The sequence below is a fragment of the Hippichthys cyanospilos genome, chromosome 16, assembly GCF_059441005.1.
Source record: "Hippichthys cyanospilos isolate Australia breed blue-spotted pipefish chromosome 16, RoL_Hcya_1.0, whole genome shotgun sequence".
NCBI classification, from domain to species: domain Eukaryota; kingdom Metazoa; phylum Chordata; class Actinopteri; order Syngnathiformes; family Syngnathidae; genus Hippichthys; species Hippichthys cyanospilos.
The window spans coordinates 6,724,552-6,744,256 of record NC_142384.1 but is presented as its reverse complement, the minus strand read 5'-3'; the positions used below and the strand labels follow the sequence as shown (position 1 = coordinate 6,744,256).

At 39.6% G+C, this 19,705-nt stretch overlaps 1 protein-coding gene and 1 long non-coding RNA gene across 2 annotated transcripts; one reads left to right on the top strand and one right to left on the bottom strand.

Moving 5' to 3' along the window:
* Positions 1 to 45: 45 nt before the first annotated feature.
* Positions 46 to 19,231, bottom strand: mafk (MAF bZIP transcription factor K). Its single transcript, XM_088437801.1, has 3 exons — positions 19,032 to 19,231; positions 5,790 to 5,868; positions 46 to 5,715 (listed from the first exon to the last, which is right to left on the bottom strand). Exons 2-3 carry the CDS (start codon positions 5,832 to 5,834, stop codon positions 5,275 to 5,277), a joined length of 486 nt encoding a protein of 161 aa, XP_088293927.1. The 5' UTR covers positions 5,835 to 5,868; positions 19,032 to 19,231; the 3' UTR covers positions 46 to 5,274.
* On the top strand, positions 14,036 to 15,474 carry LOC148410315 (uncharacterized). Its single transcript, XR_015868238.1, has 3 exons — positions 14,036 to 14,449; positions 14,592 to 14,722; positions 14,827 to 15,474. It is a non-coding gene; the product is annotated as an uncharacterized LOC148410315 (long non-coding RNA).
* Positions 19,232 to 19,705: the final 474 nt, after the last annotated feature.

Here is a 19,705-nt window from a genome sequence, read left to right as displayed (position 1 = left end):
AGGCAATTTTGCATGTGCACGAGTGATCAAAGTGAGCCCATCGTGTCCTTTTTTAAGGAGAAATCTTTATTTGCGAGTACAAAAACAAGACACAGCAGATGTTGTCGTGGAATAATTTAGCATGGTTGAAAGACAAACAGATTGGATTTATACACTAGGCAAGCTCATTGGAGGAAAAGGACACAAAACCAAATGAAAGTTGACCAAAAAAATAATAATTTAGGAGTTTTATTCATGAAAATTAAACAGATGAATGAAATAAATATGAGAATAATGACATGACAAACTTGTTATATATATTGCATCCACTTTCTCTAGAAGTGATTTTCCCAAGTGCTAAACAAAATTTGAATCTGTTTGTGTAGCTTGTTTGACTGGTCGAGCTTGTTTGGACGTCTAAATTATTCGCTATCTATGAGAGTACATTTCTAGACTATTTCATCATCATGGCTCATAGGAGATGTTTGTGAAAGATCCAGAATAGAACTGATCCAAAGCATCCAAAAAAGGTAACGTATTTCTCCTATGCATATTGCTGTTAACTACTTTGTGTAAAGCGGCTATTTTTTTTTTGTCTGTTGTTTCACAGATAGCGACATACTCAATTCACCTGAAAAAAAGGTTTGTCTCATTTTTGGAAAGTTACTTTTCTCAATGAAGCGCTGACTTGTAATAATTCTTTATTTCGCCACAAGAGGTCACTGTCCAGTTCCGTATGTAACTGCTTTGTTTTCATTTCTCAGGCTTGATAGTGGAGGGACATAATTTATTAGCAGCTCTAGGAATTCTTTTCAGGTAAGGTTCATCGGCTGTAATAAAAGCATTACCGTCATCGTTAAAAAGTCAGAAAAATAAGTATCAACAATAACATAGGTTGTGTGCTGTACATGCATGCTTACATAACACATGGGAGTCAAAACATGTTGTAACCCAATAACGGGTGTCTGGATTTTGCACTTTTTTTCCCCTAAAAAGTGAGCCGTCAGAATGTTATTCAAGTGAAGTAAAACATACCAATACAAAAAAAAACTGCATGATGTGTGTAACCTCAGTCATGTAGAGACAAAAAAATGTACTGAGAGCAACTATCCATGGCCTATAAATAATTGTCATGACAACAAAAAAAAACTTGTAAATGAACTGTAGACACATTTTCAGCATCAATTACTAATACTACGTGGACTTCAAAAGAACGGTTACGTAGATCACACCACTCCCAGGAAAGTAACATAAATATAGAAAAATATGTAATATATATATATTTATATCATGTACTTATGTATATAAAACCTATGTGTCAGAAAGAGGACATAAGATGTACAAAATGAGTAAAAACACAGCTGTAAGGTCACAGCAGGTTGTACAGCAGCAAAGTCCCCCCCCCAATCGATCTACTTTCTTTTTTCGGGGGAAACAATAGTCATGTTCTCTTAGCTGAGAAGATCCTAACATGAGCAAACATGTTCCCCAAATGTCCTGTCCTTGCTTAAAAAGGCCTTAAAAACATGGGTGTTTACTGCATTTGGTTGCCACGGCAACAGATGGTTCCTTTATTCTCTACCTGCTTTACAAGGCCAGCGTCAGGGTTTCTCCTATAGAAGAGTGGCTTAATTCATTCACTGCCAGCCCAGTGAAAATGGGTCTTTGACGTCTACAGGCGTCTACGGCAGTAAAGGAGTTAAAAAGCAATGCAAAAAATAAGAATAAAAATAATTGTGTCTGAGTCGCCAGCACTTGGCTTGACCCTGCAGTAGGAATGACACTTTTACTATGTGGACGGAGTCAAGTGACCACAGCTAAAAGCAAGCCCAAAGTCCAACGCTTTAATGTACAGGAAGTATTTGACTCTTAAAGACCTGTCATTAAGTTATTTTAACTTGATCCAATATGGATTACCTTCCAGAGAGTGGCATTTAAAAGGCAAAATTAACCTAACTAGGAATCGCAGTCTCCTCAGAAACCGTGTGTGAATGCCGAGAGACGCAGAGGCCAAGTCGAAATCCAGGGATGTGTGTATATATATATATATATATATATATATATATATATTAGTTAAAGTTAATTAAGTAAATTAAGTTTACAAACCCCGATTGGTGACGTAAGGGGTGCCATCAGATAAAATGGGATAATTTCTAAGTGCTTTGAGAAGGTGCCATGGCAATGTTGCTTTTTCAGTTTCATCCCTAATAAGTGCTATAACTGACCAAAAATATGTTCTGCAAAAAAAAAAAAAAACCTCACTAACTTTACAAGTGCAAGCAAGGGGGGAAGGGTGTTAAAAAGGTTCCTGAAGCCCAGCCTATTCATTTGTATCCCCTGTGCTGGACATTAGTTTTTGATCTAAATCGTTTGACTCATTGGTCCTACCCTACAAAGTCATTAGTGTGTCTTTGTTTTGTTTTTTTTGTTTGTTTGTTTTTTTTGGGGGGGGGCATTAATTAATTTTATGAGTTCAAACAAGGAAAAAATATGTTAAAAAAAAGTTTTAACACTTTGAGTGCCGACGTAAAATAACATCAGTGGTAAAATCAATCATCGATGTCAATTGATGGCAAGAGTTTTTTTGGGAATGAGTGGAGAAAAGATTTGTATAGCTCTGGCTTTATATTTAGGATGGGGGAAAAATACTGGTCAGTGAGGATGCTCAAATTTGTCTGGCTGGTTCTCTTAAAATTCTTCTTAATGTGTGTCCTCCGGAGAGGACATTAGTTTTTGGACTCTATCTCACTCTAGCTATCCTACAGAGTTCTATTATCCTCACTAGAGGAAATCCTTGCCTTTCTTTCTCATGTGTTTGGATGGGATGCAATTGACTTTGCTGTCTTGCAGAGACAACAAGGACACAACTGTTGACACAAATGAATGTGCTGGGTCTCGGAAGTATACCATAATATGATCACAGTTTTGGAAACATTTTGTAAGAAATTGGTGGAATTATAGAAAAAAGTCTATGTTCCTAAAAAGATAAAAGACTAAAGTAATCATTTTACAAAAAGAAACAGTCTCAATTAGAGAATATACTGTAGTCACATTTCAACAATGCCTTTAACATTACATTGAGTTTTTTTTTCCAGTGTTGGTCTCTCAGCATTCACACATTAAGTGCTGTTGTAAAAAATATAGCTGTTAGCCGGAAAATTGATTGCAAAACACTTTTGGCGTTTGGTTAGCTTCCTGTCTAAACATATCTTTTTGATCTGTGTAGTCTGATACTGCAAAAAAAAAAAAAAAAAAATCTAAGTGCTCAACAGGGACGACGGTGGGTGGTGTGAAAAATGTCGGAAAAAACAAATCCACACTATGGACTCGTCTCAAAAGCAAAATGCAGTGTACGAATTTTACTATATTACAAATAAAACTGAAAGTGGACTGCTAGGCACGCAAATATGTCTTAGAAAACGATCTCGCAGTCCTTGGTTAAGGCAACGCTAAATGTGCTTGGAAATTTTTGGCTGACATACTTTCAAAAGGAGAAAACGGATTGGTGCTGCCACCTGAAGGCGTGGCGGGCATTTTGTCATCATTTTTAAAAACTGCTCAGTCAAGAAGAGGAACTTTACCCTGTCATTGCTGTTTGGACGGTATCAGGGGGAAAAGAGGGTTTGCACAGTGCAAATACAGAGTGGACCAAAAGTCATGGGACACTTTTTGTTTTGTTATTTAATTTCAGGGATTGTCCAGGCAGTTTCGGCTATGCAGATTTTGTAAGCTTATAATTTTTCCTGTGGTGATCGGATGTCCTGCAAATAATTCAAATTGAATATTGAGTGTTCGGATTAAAAAAATGATGTATACAGTATATATATTATTTTGCTTGGTGAAAAACAATTATTGACACAAAATCCCAAACATTTCCACTTAATTGTGAATTACCATTATCAATTTTTGATCAGCATTTTTCAAATTCAAAATAAACTACTTTCTTCTCTTGAAGCATCCAATTGTAGACGAATCTCTGCATAAATTTTGGTCTGAGACAAATCTGCCAGCTGAAAAAGCACATTTGAGTCTGTAATATTTGTTAAAAAGTGATCAGTAGGAATGGCAAGTATGGTGAGCATCAAAGTGTCCAGAGTCATTTACGTTTTATCACACCAAACTCAAGCGTAGCTAGCTAGTGGCTAATTTGTGCTAAACGCATCTATAATGGACCCCGAGCCACCGGTAAACACAGACCACGGACGCCATATGTCAATGTCAGCAAAATTGAATCGTAAGGCCCCGAATTGGTGATTGATTGTGATTTCAGTAGAATGTTGTGTTGTTTGTATCGGGAGCAACAGTTGCAAGACTAGTCACGCTGAAAGGAACAACTTATAAAAGCGTACCAAGGATTTTGTATCGATACATTATTTGCTAAAGTATGGTTTATTTTGAAGTTGGCCTTCTCACAGTGCTTCCGGGGCAAGAAAAATGTTTGTTTGTTTTTTTTTTTAAACCGAGTTACTCGAATTACTCTGACTCATTTCAGCCTTAATGCTGTTTTTGGAATAGTAGAATGAAGCAAATCTCAAAACGGAGCTGATCACAGTAGGACTGACCTGGTCTGGACCGATCTTAACAAATATTCCTGAGTCTGCCCTGTAAAAGACCAGGACAAGGTACAAAAGCCTTCCATTTCAAATCGAGACGGACCCTTAAAAAGTGGTCTCGAGAGCGATCTTAAGAACTGCATCATTAAGCCTCATCACTGGAAGCATCCACTCAATCCAGCTTCAGTAGATGCCGAGTTCCATTGCAGCCCAATGGAAAGACTTTCCCTGGTTTGCACCTGCTCCAGAGGGTCTGCGTTTTTTTCTATCAATGGAGCAGCGTGATGCCTAAAAAGCTTCCGAAGATGTTGCCGAACCGTAATCGGAAAACTGGAAAAGTGTCATTTTTGCTACACTTCTTCGGTGTCAACTATTGAGCAATGGGCAAGGCGGTGATATGTTTCGAAAAATGCTGATGGCCTCGGGGCTGACTGAAAAATGGCTGAAACAAGGAAATTTATAGTGACTTTTGGGACACCTTGTACAATGTAAACCCCCGTTTAAAAGATTGGGAATGTTGTTCCAAAGTGTAAACTGACTGGGGTAAAGAAAACCCAAGGCCGACCCAGGGACGCTTTCGAGGGTCAAAAGGGCGTGAAGATAAAGAACGGAAGAATGGCGAGTCACGAATGCAGCATAAGATCACATGGAGCTTCCCGTCCATCATCCTTCAGTCTTACTACAGAGATTCCTCTCGGAGCGGGATGAGGCCAGTTCAGGATCAGGAATCGTCCGGCGGACACTAGGACGGCGCCGAAAAGGGCGCGGGGCCGGAGCTGTTGTGGTTAGCCGACTTGACGATGGTAATGACGCTGGTGGTGGCCACCTTGCCCGGCGACAGGGGCCCGCCTCGGGTCACAGTCCTGGCGAAGCACTGCAGCGCCTCGTACTTGGCGCGCAGGGCCTCCAGCTCCAGCCGCATGCTGGCGTTCTCGCGGGCCAGCTTGTCCACCTCGTGCTGCAGCTCCGTCTTCTGGCGCTCCAGCTCCTCCTTCTGGGTGACGCGCTTGATTCGGCAGCTGGCGGCGTAGCCTCGGTTCTTGAGCGTTCGCCGCCGCTGCTTCAGCCGCACCACGTCCTCCTTGGTCAGCCCGCGCAGGTGCTGGTTGAGCTCCCGCACCGACATGGCCACCAGCTCGTCGTCGCTGAGGGCCGGGGCATTCTCGCCCGCCTCCTTCTTAACCTGTCACCAAAAAAACCGTGGCGTGACGAGACCCCGGATCTCATTTTTAAGAGGGCGGCTCATCCGGAGCTTACCTTTAAAGCTTTGCTCGTCTTGAAAGGAGTCGTCATTCCCTGCATGCAGACCACTTGCCACACTCTCACAGGAGACGCACTGAGGCAGCAGAAATGAACAGTTAGGGAACGATAGAAGCGATACAAACAATACACAATGCAATTCACACGCCTATCTATGAAGGCCTCTGTTGGTTTCCCCCCCAATCGCTTGGCCCTTGCTGAGTTATGGCGCAGCTGTAAAATGAGATGTGGCGGCACCTTGTCGATGGCTAAGCCTGCCCTCTGCAGGTGGACTTATGTTCACCACTGACACCCCCAAACCATGTGCTCAACAGGTTGTAAATTATAATTTGATGGGCAAAAGGCACCAAAAAGAATATTATACTAATCTAATGCAATAGAATGTAATATATACTACAACACAATAATGCAATATAATGTAATCATATATTATGATAACCAGACAATTTGACGAAATAGTAAGAATGGTGTTATGTATAAAAATATGTATTTTATATATGTTATGTATAAAATAATGAAAACGTCGAAAATGACTTGCTGAAAAAAACTCGCTTAAAGCGGGTCCTTTTTTTCATGTACAATTAATACTTTTAAAGACTCATTTTTCTACTGGCCTTGCAACAGAAAACGACATCACCTGCGCTCAAGGGTCAGGTAACAACCAATCATGGCACACTTGTTGTTCATGTGACATTAAGTTGAAATGTGATTGATTGGGCATTACCTGAGCCTTCAGCACATGTGATGTCCTTTTCAGTCTAAAGCAAGTGGAAAAAAGCATGATCAATTATCAATTTAACACGTTTCGATATATATTTTATCCATAAGGAGTGTCTAAAAATGCATGGAGAGTTTATTATAGGAAAAAAATATTTTTTTTAGAACCTTTTACTGCTAAGAATAGCAAAATATCAATTTCACGATTTACCTCATTCTCAGATCTTTGGTTTTTAAAGTGACGCATTATTTTTTTTTCCTCATACTTTGAGGGCTGCGGCTCATACTCCAGAGCAGCGCTAATTTCCACCGATTAATAAAGGGAGACTGAAAAAGATGCTATCAAAGTACCGGTTTTGAGTTTGAACTGCTATTTTACTCACCACCGGGGTCACTCTGCATGCAATCAAGCATGTTATTGTTGTGTTGGCACAGCATTCTGACAATCAGTGTGTGTTGGTGTTATGTTGAAAATATGTTGGCGCTCTTCTTTCAAATAAAATCAAAAATAGAAAAGTTCCATGTACCACATTTCTGCATAAATATCTGATGTTGCAACCTGCGGCTTATAATTTGGTGCGGCCTATACATGACAAAAACAGATTTTATGTTAATTTGTGTTGTTGCAGTTTATCATATATTTTTGTTGGTGTGCTTTATAGTCTAAAAAATACGGGTTGTATAGTTCAGTGGTTCTCAAATGGTGGTACGGGATTACTTGAAGAAACTCCAGGGGCTACTCAAGTTGTTAGATAAAACGAACTAACATGCAAAAATCCTTTCAAACTAATTATTGAATTAAATGTTTCAGGAAAACATAAGTTAAAAAAACAAATTTTATGTTCAGTACGTTTTTCAATCTAATTATTTTAAACACCCAGGCAATCCCCCATACTAGAATGGTTTGACCCAACTGGTCAACCTGTTACCTCTTAAGTTAATGATTCATTTTTGTGGATAGATTTTTCAAATGATCCCAAAAGAGGACACTAAGTTGAATATTTTTTATTGAACAAATATTTATATGAAATTATTTCTTTTTGAGAACAGGTCTGACACTTTTTGTTGATTATTTAATTATGGACAAATGTTTATTGATAACTAATTTAATGATTTATTTTTGTGAACAGAGCTCTACTGTAATTGCAAAACAGGCGATTTCTGTTCAATATTTTTCTGTGGACAAATTTATTTATAATAAATCCTTTTGAAAACAGAACTTAATATTGATTACTTTGTGAACAAATATTTACTAACAATTTATTCACAATTAAGTTCTTTCTTTTTATAAAAAGATACAATATCTCTATTGTAATTCCAAAAGAGGTATTCTCTCTCTCTCTCCCTCTCTCTCTTTATATATATATATATATATATATATATATATATATATATATATATATATATATATATATATACATTTTTTTTTAGAACAAGTCTTACACTTTTTGTTGATTATTTCTATATGGACAAATATTTATTAATAATTAAGTTAATAGCTTATTTTTGTGAACAAATCTATACTGTAATCTGAAAAAGCACGCTTTATGTTTAATATTTTTCGAATTATTTATTTTTGAGAGTGGGTCAAACATTTTATGTTGATTCTTTTCTGTGGAAGTTATTTCTTTTTGATTTAAAAAAGCCAAAAGATCCAAGAGACACTTTATGTTGATTCTTTTTTTTGTGGACTTATAAAAATGAAGTTTGAAGGTTCGAAAGGTGAATGAATCAGACACTGATGGCATGTTTTAAGTCTTTTTTTTTTTTTTTTTTTTAAATACTTTGCACTGGTTGAGGGGTACTTGGCTGAAAAAGGTTGATAACTCTTAGCTCATAGCTCTTTGAGTGCCGTTTTGCCATTTTCCATGTGTACCAGCAGAGGACGGCAGGATCTCATTTGAGCAGGCAGTCTCAGCAATGTAGTTCAGTAGAACAAGCCAGTATTTCTTCTAGATGAGTGACTCTTTAGGAAAAGCCCGTCTTGTCACAGAGCAATGTGTACAAGACCCCCATCCCCTCCCCAAAAATAACCCCGCCTTCCCCAATGCAACAGGTCCATTTCAGGACTTCAAGTGCAGTGTTCCATACTCAGTGGCTACCATGGCAACGCCCCTGCGAATGGGCGTGGGAGTATGAGTCACATGGTCAGCGAGCGGGTAAACAAGGCTCATTCATAACCGCAGCGGCCCAGCTCACGCAGTCGACAAACTAGATTTTCCTCTTTTTCTTCTCTCTCCCTCTCTCGCTCAACAAGTGGGTGGGGAGGGGGTCCCCGTGTAGTACCCCTCCGCCACATGACAGAGTGTAAACTAATGTCACGTCAGCATAACATTTACAGTAGAGTCACGCTGACCTTTACCAGGGCGGCTTGTGGAAAATTCCCCATGTCACGGAGGAATACTTTCCCTGGTAGTCACGGGTGTATTTTTACCGGCAGACAATGTCGTCTATCAGCATCCCGCCGCTCGGATCCTCTTACGCCGGGCTTTCCTGAGCCTCTGCATGCCCTTATTTATCTCTGCGGGGTAAATTTAGCCCGCCGCGCTCAAAGCCATTTCTGCCAAGTCGACAGTTTAACTGTCATGATATGACTGAAGTGATATCCCGGGGAGACCGTTCTCCGAACATTCGCTGGGTGGGGCGACAGAGGTCATCGGACTTTATACACCAAGTAGAACCTCAAAAACTAGTGTCATCTTTTTTCTCTTAAAATATGTTCTATGCAGCCTCTCTAGCCAAAACATCGTTTTCATGGTTTACAAAAATTTAACCTAAGTAACGAAATCCACTTGTTTTTATACATCTCAGGGGACGGCCATTTTGCCACTTGTTGACTGAAAATTACATCACAGTTGTTAACTAACCAATCACGGCTTAGCTTGCAAATGTCACGTGACCAAACTGAAAACTGCTGAGCAGTGATCGGTCTTTATTCGAACCTTTGGCAAATGGAATGTCATTTTTCAGTCAACAAAAAGTGAAAAAATGGCCGCCCCCTAATACGGACAAGATAAAAATTATTAAAATTAAATATTATTAATTAAAAATGTTCATCCATCCATTTTCTATACCCACTTCTCCTCACTCTGGTCACTGGCTTGCCGGTGCCATTAACAGCTGTCTACGGGCAGTAGGCGAGGGACACCCTGAACCAGTCGTCAGTCAATCGCAGAGCATACAAGGACAAATAAACATTCACCCACCCAATCACACCAAAGGACAATTTAGCGTGACCAATACACACCTACCATGTTTTTGGAGTGTGGGAGGAAGCTGGAGCGCCGGCACGGGAAGAACATGTAAACTCCACACAGGAAGCCCGAAGCGAGCTGAAATTGAACCCGGGACTCTGAACTGCGAGGCAGACAATTCCTATTCCGTGAATGCAATATTATTCAGAATGTCAATTCTTTAATGCTAACACAATGGCAAAAAAAATGCCCAAAAAATCAAGTCTCAGGTTCAAAAAGGTCGTTGAGCCCAATATGCTTTTGGCCCATGTAATTCAGGGTTTCTTTAGCGTAGCATCAAGCGCTTGAGGCCAATGTTTTTTCTAAGACTACTGGCTCAAGCTGAATCATGACATCCCAGTTGACAGGAAGTAGATGAAGATCAAAGTGTCCCAGCGTGCAGTAACGCATGATTAAGGCCGACCACTAAGTCCTGTTTTGGGATTTGAGCAAACATCTGCTCCTCCCCAGCTGCAGCACCAAAGTCAGCGTTAATATATGGAATTCCTCATGTGCAACTAGGTTGAAAATGTCTCGTTGCGTCAGTAGGGGGTCCCTGGGAATATTTCTTGTGGAGATTATGGAAAAGTGGTGCATGATGGCATTAGGGGAGGCCCCCTTTTCTTTATGCAAGGGAGGGCCCCCGGCTTGTTTGCCTCAAATTCTTCAGGCATGTGCTTGTGTTTTTCGAAGGTTCCCCTCATCAAGACGCCAACGTTTCCTCGGCTACGGCTCGCATGATGGAACCCAGGCCCTCGCGCACAAACGCGACAGATGTTTTTTTTTTTTTTCTCCTCCTTCTTGAACAGACGCAATCAAGAAAACAACTCGTGCGAGGCCATTCTGAAAAGGCAGTCTGGGAAAATACCTCAAAGAAAAAAAAAAGCCACAGATGGCTCGCTCGGAGAACAAAAACCGCATTCCTGAGTAAACACACATGTGCTCGAGCCTCTCATGCAAATGTTCACCGGAGCAGGCCCAATATGTCCCGCCATGCACTCCACAACAAGGGAATTGGGAGGGGGGGGGGCTAACTTTTCCTCACTTGTAAAACAACAGTTGCAAAGTGTACAAAATGTCTGGAATTCCGAAGCGTCTGGCGTAGTTCACGTGCCCAAACAAATCAAACGTAGCTTGTGTGCACATGCCGGTAGGTCTGCTACAAACACGTTACGATGAACAGTGGACCCTGTGGATTCTCATGTTTGTAGATTTTTTTTATTTTTTTTTTGAAAGTCATTACAGTTGATGAAGCATCATCAACATCATGAAGCTGACTGGGAAAATTACCAAGCTACGCAAAGCTGCCATCATGCTAAATGATGCCTACTTTGAAGAATCTAAATTCTAGAAAATGCACAGCTGTGAAGGGCATGTCATTCCAGTCTTAAAGCAGCGTCCACATCATAAATCTGATTTAAAAATACAGAAAACATATTTTGTTTACCAAATCAATCAAGCTATTAAGTCTTGATCATGTGCAGCTGTGAACTGAAAGCCATTCCAGAATATTAAGCATCATTCACAACATAAAGCTGACTGAGAAAATACCAAGATGTGGAAAACTGGGCAAATGGTGCATACTTCAAAAAATGTAACATCTTGAAAATGCACAGCTGTGAACCAAAAGTCATTCCGGGCCACAAAGCATCATTGACATCATAGGTCTGATTGAAAAATACCAAGATGTGTATAAACAAAACAAGAAAAATAGTTTACCAACCCATTTTGCCAAATACAGCATAAAACGGTAGAGCTGTGATTGAAAGCCATTCAGGTCATAAAGCATCATCCAAATCATAAAGCTGACGGAGAAAATACCAAGATATGCAAAGCTGCCATCCCACCAATATATGCCTTATTTGAAGAATTTAAAATCTTGGAAATTCACTGCTGTGAACCAAGAGTCATTTCAGATCTTAAAGCATCAGCCACATCATAATCCTTATTGAGAAATACCAAGATGTGCAAAGCTGTCACCTTTCCAAAAGGTGCCTACTGTGAAAAATCTAATCTTTGAAATGCACAGCTGTGATTTGGAGGTCATTCTGGGTCATCAGGTCATCATCATCCACATCATAGAGTTGACTGACAAAATGCCAAGATGTGGAAAACAGTTATCTGGCCAAAAACTGCCTACCTTTCAAAATCTAAAATTTTGAAAATGCACAGCTGTGAGCCAAAGTCATTTCAGATCATAAAGCATCATCCACATCATAAAGCTTACTGAGAAAATACCAAGATGTGTAAAACTGTTACCTGTGCAAAAAGATACCTACTTTGAAAAAACTAATCTTAAAAATGCACAGCTGTGAACCAAAAGCCATTCCTGATCATAAAGCATCATCCATATCATAAGACTGATTTAAAAAAATTCAAAGATTTGCAACAAAACAAAGTGTATCAAATCATTCAACCAATGATGTTAAGGCCATAAAGCATCATCCACATCATTAAGATGACTAAGAAAATACTAAGATGTGGAAAAATGTCACCTGAGCAAAAAGTACCTACTTTGAAGAATCTAAAATCCTGAGAATGCATTGCCGCGGACTTAAAGTCATTCCAGATTTTAACGCATCATCTTTATCATAGAGCTGAATAAGAACATTTTAAGATGTGCAACGTTGTTATCGGGACAACACAAGCGTTAAAATCGAGACCACAAAATTGTAGTTGTGTGAAATGTATTTTCGAAAACAAAAATCCACTTCATGCAAATCTGAAAAATTCAGTACACATAGACTTTAAGACATTTTAACAGTTATAAGTTGGTATTTTTTTATTTTTATTTCCCTCTTACTACAAATGATTTATTGGCTCAAAATATCGGTTATCAGCCTCCTTGACTACTAATAATCTACCAAATAATTCCAGCTATATTTCATGAAAATAACTTTAAGTGTTGTGTTCTTCCCCTTGGACTGTTTTTTAAGCTCTCCTAATTGCAATACTACTTCAAAAATCCCCTTTATGCAACGCGCCAATAACACAATTCCAATGACGCAACAGCGCGTCCGTGTCAAAGCTCGGAGGTTTGACATAAAAGGCGGCTAAGCGAGTGATTACGTGAAATAAACACCCGGGCCTCGACTGATGTGGAGAGCAGAGCGCGGCCCGCGTTCTTTTGGCTGAAACGAACGCTTTCAAGAATATTTTGGGCCACCTCAGGACTTTTATTCTCCTGTTTTTCAAAAACCCATTTGTGGTGAATGTCGCACGTTTGCGGACAAACGACAATGAAATCATCTTTATAGCGACGTGCTTTAACGAGAGTCGTTTTGAAAAATGATCACTCAAAGATTTAGCTTCATGAAATTATTCAATTAATTGTTTCGGTCTCAGATAAAAACTTTTAAAAGGCTGCGGTGGAAATTCTACAACACAGCAGGTCTAGGTGAACAATGCCAATTTCAATGGCCACGTGTCTTTTTTTTTTTTTCCTATTTTCTATTTCCATGTCATTTGGAATAACACATTCATGAAGCAGTTAAACGAGCCAAGTGGGCAAAAACCCAAATGCCATGTTAAATCATTCTACAAGCTTGAACATTGGACAGTGAGAAGAAAAAAAAAGCGAAATAATATGAATATTTAAGTATTCCAGGTCAAAAAGCATCCACATCATAAAGCTCAATAAAATTTGAACGATTTGCTTGGCATTTTCTGTTTAACAAATAATTCCATCAATATTTTAATGAAAAAAAAAACACCTGAATGAGAGCGTGTTTTCAGACTTTTGACACGATCAGTCAGGCGCTGGCATTTAATCATTCAATCCCAAACGCAAACTTTTACGTTTTTTTTTTAAGTGGAGACATTCAATCACCGATATTATTATTATTTTATTTTTATTTATTTTTTTGGCCAAATGAGGCTCAAAACGTGGCCGGTACTAAATTGATTACCTTAGATCTTTAGTACCTAAAGTCATTAATTACTTTAGTGCTTAATACAATTAAGTAATCAATTACTTTAATACATAAGGTCATTAAGTCATCACTATACAATATTTTTATACCTTTGAAAAAGCAACTTGAGATTTAATTTTCTTCTTTAATACTGTCCGAAATAGTACAAGCACAAAATCACGATCACAAAACACTAAGCGAATCAATTACTTAAGGCCTTTAGTACTTAATTTAGTTGATTACTTTAGCACTCGATTCATGTATTTAATTCGTGGGGGGGGCAGTGATTGAATGTCTGTAATTAATGACTTTAGGTAACAGAGTACTCAGACAATCAATTACTTGAACACCGTAATTATTTCATTAAATATCAGCCATTTTCATAACTTCCTTTAGTTTAGCCAAATACTTGAAAAAAAGGACCTGCGATTGAATGTCTGTAATTTAATTACTTTAGTTCTTTAGTACCTAAAGTAATCGATTACTTCAATACTTAATAGCATGAAGTAGTCCATCACTATCTGTACATAACCTAGCCACTTACGTTTCATATTTGTGATCTGCAACTAATGTGTTGTTTATACCTTGTTTTTGTCTACCTTGTCTTATTTTTGTCTGTCTGTCTGCTTATCGCAGCTGACTTCGGGCAGTTGGCTGGGGAGACCCTGGACTGGTTGCCACACCTCAGGACAATTTAGTGTGTCCAATACCCCTGCCATGCATGTCTTTTGGAGTGTGGGAGGAAGCTGGGATGCCTGGAGACCAGGCTTGGGGAGAAGATGCAAACTACACACAGGTAGTCCAGAGCCAGCCCTGACCCTAATCCTTAACTGTGAGGCGAATGTGCTAACCGCTTGCACAAATAAAAAATACTTGCGTTCACTGCTGGCGTGTTTTGTGTTTTTTTTCTATTTTTTTTCTTTCTTTCCCCCTTCCAGGCATCTGGTCAAGTTCAAGGTTGCAGCAGGTAACAACGGGGCCCGGCCCACTCTAAATAAACAACACACTGGCCCACTTTGGACGTTCGTTTGCTAGTTCAGAGGGCAGACGTGCCACCGACCTCCGGCAGGTAATCCATTACACCCCCCCTCCTTTCCCAGGCGGCTGTTGAAATAATCCCCCCCCCCCCCTCCCCCCCCATTCCTTGCTTGGATTCCACTCTCTTTCCCCCAGCGCAGCACATTCGGCGGGATCCGCCGCCAAGGAAAGGCAGCGCATAGCAGAGGGTTGAGTCACCCTGTTTACTGGTAAAAAGCCACAAGCGGCAGGCAGGGAATCGCACCCTCCCGATCTGACGTTTCCTGGAAAATCCCGTTGTTTCACCAGAAAGGAAGGAAAAGTAGCCCGAGCAACGGTTGGCATGACCACCGCGGATCTTGTGCTGCGGAAAGGGAGGAGAACGCGCTGTATTCCAAAGACAATTTCAAGAATGCGCAAAATGAAAGAAAACACAAAAAGCGCACCTAGCTCATATCAAAACAAACGCAAGATTTCTGGATGCCAGCTTGCATTCTTGGAATCAGGAAGTACAAAACATGCAACAGCAAACCGGATCCGTCCTATCCAAGCGAGGAATTCCCAATAACATCCCACAAAGTAAATAAACTTGGACCGAGCCACGCCTATGAGTACAATGAGGCCGGCGGGGGTCAAAGGAGGATGCAGGTCACTGTGTGCGCTTGTGTAACCGTATAACACTTCAGTAGACGCAAACATCATAACTCATGCTTTTGATTAACCCTCCCATCATGTTATGGGTCAAATTGACCCATTTGAAAGTTAAAGGAATCATTTTTTTTTAGTACAGGACGTGCTTATGTATTATCAACATACCCATTAAAAATAGCATTTTTGTTATACATGTTGTTTTTTACGTTTGCAACTTTTTTGAATAAGCAAAACCCGGGTCAAAATGACCCAAAAATATTATTGCAGGTAAATGAATAAATCACAAAATTTACTAAAGTGATTACAACAACAACAAAAACTTTGGGAAATGTTTAAATAATTACACATGACCCTGGGTCAATTTGACCTAGGGTCTTTTTCCTATCACAGCGAAACAAACATATCCCTTTAAAATGTCAATTATTATAACAATGCTTTTTTCTTGTTCTTTTTTTTTTTACATTTTTACCACTTTTTGATCATGTTTTTGACACTTTTGCATGAATGTATGCACCTTCGGGTCATGTTGACCCATAGACATTATTACTACATTTGACAAATGAACAAATCACTGGTTAAAGCAAAATATTGGATTTGGATTAAGAATTATTCAGCCTCTTTTGGGTGACAAACTACTCCCAGGGTCAAAGTGACCCGGGGACATTATTACTGAGTTGTTTTTTTTTTTGCAAACAAACTGGGGAGTAGAAAATTTAGAATTGGAAAAGACTGCACCATACTGATTTTTTATCGTACAAAATCTGACTTATGTATAATCAAAATATCCATTAAAAATGGCATTTTGTTACATACTTTTTGTATTTATTTTTACATTTTTGTAAATTTCACAATAAGCAAAATCCGGGTCAGAATGATCCAAAAATATCATTGCTTTTGCAATAATAAATCACTTTGTTTTCTGTCAAAACAATTACAACAATAAAACGTTTCTGAAACTATTAAATTAGAAGACATGACCGGGGTCAAATTGGGCCTGGGTGGTTAATATTATCATAGTGAAACAAAAACACGAGAATAAAAAAAAGTATTGCCTTTGCTTTGTGTGTGGGTTTCCAATCGCGTCAAACTGACCCAGAGGCATTATTGCCATTTCATGCAAACAGAATGGTTAAAAATCTAGTGGCAACACCGGTTTCTATTTTTTCAAGAGCGGTTTCTATTTTTATTTTGTCAACTCATCTTGCTAAAACAAGGTCATCAATTCCTTTAAAAATAGCCCACGAGTGCTGAGAGAGGCAAACTATCTCGCAGTTCTGAGGTTCAAGTTCAAATTTTGACTCTATGAAGAGTTTGCAAGTTCTCTAGAAGCGAACGACCAAACGTTTGCATGACTTAAGGAGCACGGAGTTCCCTGAAATGGCACAAAATTCCATTAGCATGAATGCATCTTTCTCTGCAACCACAATAATAATCATGGTTAAATGAATACAGCTCTGCATAGTTATTCATAAATTATCAGCCAACGCATCATTGCCAAAGTCATTTTTCATTTTCTGTGTTTGCACTATTTGGAAAAACAATCTGATTGTGGTCATTTTTTCCCGAAACACATGCAAATTAATTATTTTGCATTGCAAAAGACAAGTTCATTATGTCACGATGCACAGCCTATACATTTGTGTCCACTATAGTGGACATTTTTGCCTTTATCTTTTAACTTATTGGAGCTACCCTACAGAGTCCTAGTGTGCTCACTTTTTGTTCAAAGGTATAAAAAAAAAAAGAATCAAGTTCCAACAAGACAAAAACGTAATTTGACTCAATGTTTAAACACTGAGTGCCGTTGACGTAAAAGTACGTCTCACCCAATTGAGAAACGCCATCAACGTCGTCTTTTTTTTCTCCTTGTTTTTTCTTTGTTTCGTAATGGGGACATGTAGAGATATGATATGGATATTATGATAATGTTTTATGACCTGAAATGACTTTGAATTCACAGATGTTCATTTTCAAGAATTTGTAGTTTGAAAAAACTAAAACAATAACACAATTATGGGTCAAAAAAAGGACCAACCCATAATTTGGGTCGATTCAGCCTAACGGACTGCATCATTTTGAGCAAAACACCTTCGAAAATTGGGTTGTTTTGTACAAGCTGATTTGCAGACAGTTTTGTCAAAATTTGTGCAGAAAACAAGCCAGAGGTTTGGGCCGAATTGACGCAAATTTGGGGTTGCTACTATTTTTTTTGTTTTGTTTTGGGTTGGTTTTTTTTTTTTTGCCATAATTGGGATTTTTTTTTAATGCAACTTTTAGAGTGTTTAATGGGGTTGCGTTTCCAAACCTTACAAAAAAAAGACCTTCCGTGAAAATGAAATGAATTTGGTGTTTACGATGTGAAAACTGACATTTCGCTTCAGTCTTTCAGCCCAGTATGAAATGTATTAAAACGACTCATGTGCATGCTATATTCATCTTCTCATTTTCAGAGAACTATCATGCAAAGCAAACAATGTTTTGGTCCCAAAATATTCTAGGAGACAGCCTGGATCTCGTTCGATCGCGCAGGTGTAACCCAATGTATTATTAGCTGTGTAAATGATGTTTACCCGAGAGTAAAATCGCAGGCTTGCATAGCCAATCGTCCCTCTCCCTCCCTCCCTCCCTCAGAAGCGAGCGAGGCAAAAAAACACATCAGAGCAAACATCCCTGTGAGTCATCACATTGCTCACCGCAGCTATGTCACTTTCACAACAAGTCCGCCACCACATGGGCGCTCCGTATTTGCTGCTGCCGCTTTTCATCCAGGGCAAAGCCGTCAATGACTGCTGACAATTTAAATACATATCCCTTCATGTGCTTCATCACGCTCACGCCACAAGCGAGCCAGTGGAAAAGAACGTGACTCAGCCCGGGTCCTAATAGAAAAAAAAATGTGTGTGTGTGTGTGTGTGTGGGGGGGGGGGCAATGGAGCCACATGTTCACCTCATGACAGACGAGATCGCCCACTCCCACATTCTGTGCACCCACCCGGAACAAATAAAGTACAAGTTGGTGACATTTAAAGTGCAAAAAGAAGTGACTCAAACGTTTCCCATACGTAAGCGCAGTTGCGTCACAAGTTCAACTGAGCACACGCATCCATTAATAAAAAAATGGAAGTGATTCCAAGTGCATGACACTACGACATTATCCACAAGGGATACGACTAGTTTCCCCCCCATGGGGAGTGATGTAGTGTTGATGGAGATATGTGCGCCCCCCAGCAGCCCTGCCTGCCTGGTGGTCTGACTTCTCGAGGTGCCCTTTGTCCTATTTGTCGAAAATGCACACCACGTGTTGTATTCCAATGTCAAAAGCAGCCTGGGATTTGGGGCTTTTTTTTTTAAACTCTACTCTCAGTATGAAAATAAAAGTGAAATAAAAATATTTCAAATTCTTTTAAAGCCAATTTACAACTAAAAATAGCCTGTAATTATAGTCATTATTTCATTTCTGATGCACTGATTTGACTGTTTTCATGTGGTCAGTCCAGCTATTTATAAATGCGTTGCGCTCGTGGTTAAACTTTCACGAGGACTTGAATTGTGTTTGTTTAAACGTAACCACAAAATCCCGAGTAAGACTTTCCTTTTTCTTTTTTTTTTGCCAACTTGTTTATTTTACGCGTGTCGATTTAAACTGCCCCCCTCCGCATTTTCTCAACGAATCGAAACTCATTTCCAAGTAGTTAAATAAACAGCCTCACCTCTCTGGACGCGCGTGGATCCCGTAGACTGGAATGCGCGGAAAAATAAAATATATTAAAAAGAAGGGAAAAAAATATGTCCGGTTAGGTGGGAACCTAACCCCCCCGGGGGAAACGAGGCCGTCGAAGTGTCTTTGCTGAGTCGGGCAGACGGCGAGCGAGCCAGCCTGCGATCGGAGCGTCCTGCTAACTCAATTCACCCCAAAACAACAACAATGTTACTAACATTCCACGCTCCCGCTTCCGCAAGCACTGACGTCACCGCGTCCTCATGACCGCCCCCTCCATTCATGAAAATAACTTAGTGCTGACGTCAGCGCCGGGAGGGGGAAGCCAGAAATAGAAGAGTCTGTTTTTCTGGTGAAAAAAATATCTTAATCTGGCGGAAGAAAGCGTGTAGTTTAGTAGTTAAATAAGAGTTTAAAAAGTTATCTTGAGCACCAACAAGTAGGGGGAAGAGAAGGTTGCCTGGAGCGGCAGCATTCCATTCCTGAGGAAAGTATGCAGGGCAGCAGCGGCAGTCACAGGATTGTTCTTATTGGGGCTGCTGCGGTCACAGGTTATTTTTATCCTGCGATTAAACACTATGTTTAAAATGAAAAAAAAATGAAGGCATTTACTTTTAAACCCAACGCAACACGTTGAATTCCACACCGGATCAGAGTTCAGGAGTA

What these genes read in the sequence shown, in the direction of transcription:
- mafk (XM_088437801.1), bottom strand. Translation starts at nt 5,834, where the DNA reads ATGCAGGGAATGACGACTCCTTTCAAGACGAGCAAAGCTTTAAAG. An exon ending in AGACGAGCAAAGCTTTAAAG is followed by an intron (nt 5,716 to 5,789) that starts GTAAGCTCCGGA and finishes TTTTGGTGACAG; the next exon opens with GTTAAGAAGGAGGCGGGCGA.